The 1,431-nt window shown below is 33.5% G+C and overlaps 1 protein-coding gene across 1 annotated transcript; it reads right to left on the reverse strand.

Annotated features, from left to right (window-relative positions):
- Positions 1-939: 939 nt before the first annotated feature.
- Positions 940-1,431, reverse strand: LOC131176652 (thaumatin-like protein). The gene has a single exon (XM_058141726.1). The coding sequence runs from the start codon at positions 1,411-1,413 to the stop codon at positions 940-942; it is 474 nt and encodes a 157-aa protein (XP_057997709.1). The 5' UTR covers positions 1,414-1,431.

The following is a 1,431-nucleotide window of genomic DNA, read 5'->3' on the forward strand; positions in this document are numbered from 1 at the left end:
ATTTATTTTTATGCTGATGAGTATGTGGAGGGTGAGCTGAGCTCCCCAATTGAGTATTTATTGTGTTTACAGGTCGGGTGAGTCGAAAACTCCCCGTTGGAAAGTCCATTTTATGACCGGACTCTGTCCGTTTGATTTCTTGAATTTGGGCCCAATGGGCCTTAGAATTGGGTAAATGAACAGTTAGGCTTACTACGAGCCTCGGGGGCTTTAGGCTGACCCAGGTCCTAGTGCCGGTCCGGCCCATAGGTTGGGTCGTGACAAGAGAATAAATAATTTTTATAAAAATATATGGACTAAAATAAAAATATAAAATATTAAGATTTCAAAATTAAACTATATGAAATTTGTACAAAGATAAAAATATTGGAGGGACAAATAATAATTTTGTAAAAAAAACTAAAATTTTAATTTTAAAAATTGTCTAGGGTAAATAGTAATTTAAAAATTGTCTAGGGGGGGGATGACCTTTTATCTCCGAGTAGTTTTGCTCTTGAATTAAAATTTGTTTTAAAGATATGATACACGAAACTTTGCTACGAAAGCACGGAGAATTTGTTTTTGTAAAGTCTCATTAAATTAGAAAGATAAAAATTAAAATACATTTTATAAATATAAATTAATTATAATAATAATAAACTAGCGAAATGGATATATTTAAAAATAATAACAATATATCAAAGTTTCTCTAAAATTAAAATAACTAAGACTTTTTTTATCAAGATGTTACAAAATCCAAAATATATTTTTCTTTTTTTTTTTTGAAAGAAAAAATTTTCCTATTAATCATTATTTGAAAGAAGCAAACACGTATAGTGATTATCAAAATAGAAATATAATAATAACTTTTGAGGAAAATTTATTTTGATTTGGGCAATCATGAATTTAAAATATAATTATATAAATTTTATTTATTTTATATAAATTTTATGATGCATATTATATATTAAATTTATGATAAGCTGGGCACTGTCCATTAATATCAGCTGCACATCGGATTCCACGACAGTCACCGGTAGTGGGGCTGAAATCAATTGGGATGTTAAAGCCATCAACAAGAGATATGTCTAGATAGTCCAAGTTGTTGGCCTGATTGAGTGCAAACTCGGCCAAGGTATTTGGTGGTGAACCCCAGCCTTGGCATTCTAGAGCCTTGTTACAATCACCAGTCTCACATCCGTTGCCATCAAAGTTGCAATTGGTTCGGCCCCAAATTCGAGCCATTGTGGTGCCTGGTGCTACGTCAAATGTCCAGGTCTGGCCTGAATCTAGACGACGCCCACCCCCAGGTGAGGCTGCAGCCCAAACTGTATAGGTACATTGGTTCACAACATCAAAAGTGGCTGCATGGATAGTAGTGAAAAAGAGGGTAAGAGAAAGGAGAATGTGAGGAAGAGTATTGATGAGACTCATCGTTTCAGCTTAAAAATG

This window comes from Hevea brasiliensis, unplaced genomic scaffold, assembly GCF_030052815.1.
Source record: "Hevea brasiliensis isolate MT/VB/25A 57/8 unplaced genomic scaffold, ASM3005281v1 Scaf212, whole genome shotgun sequence".
NCBI classification, from domain to species: Eukaryota; Viridiplantae; Streptophyta; class Magnoliopsida; order Malpighiales; family Euphorbiaceae; genus Hevea; species Hevea brasiliensis.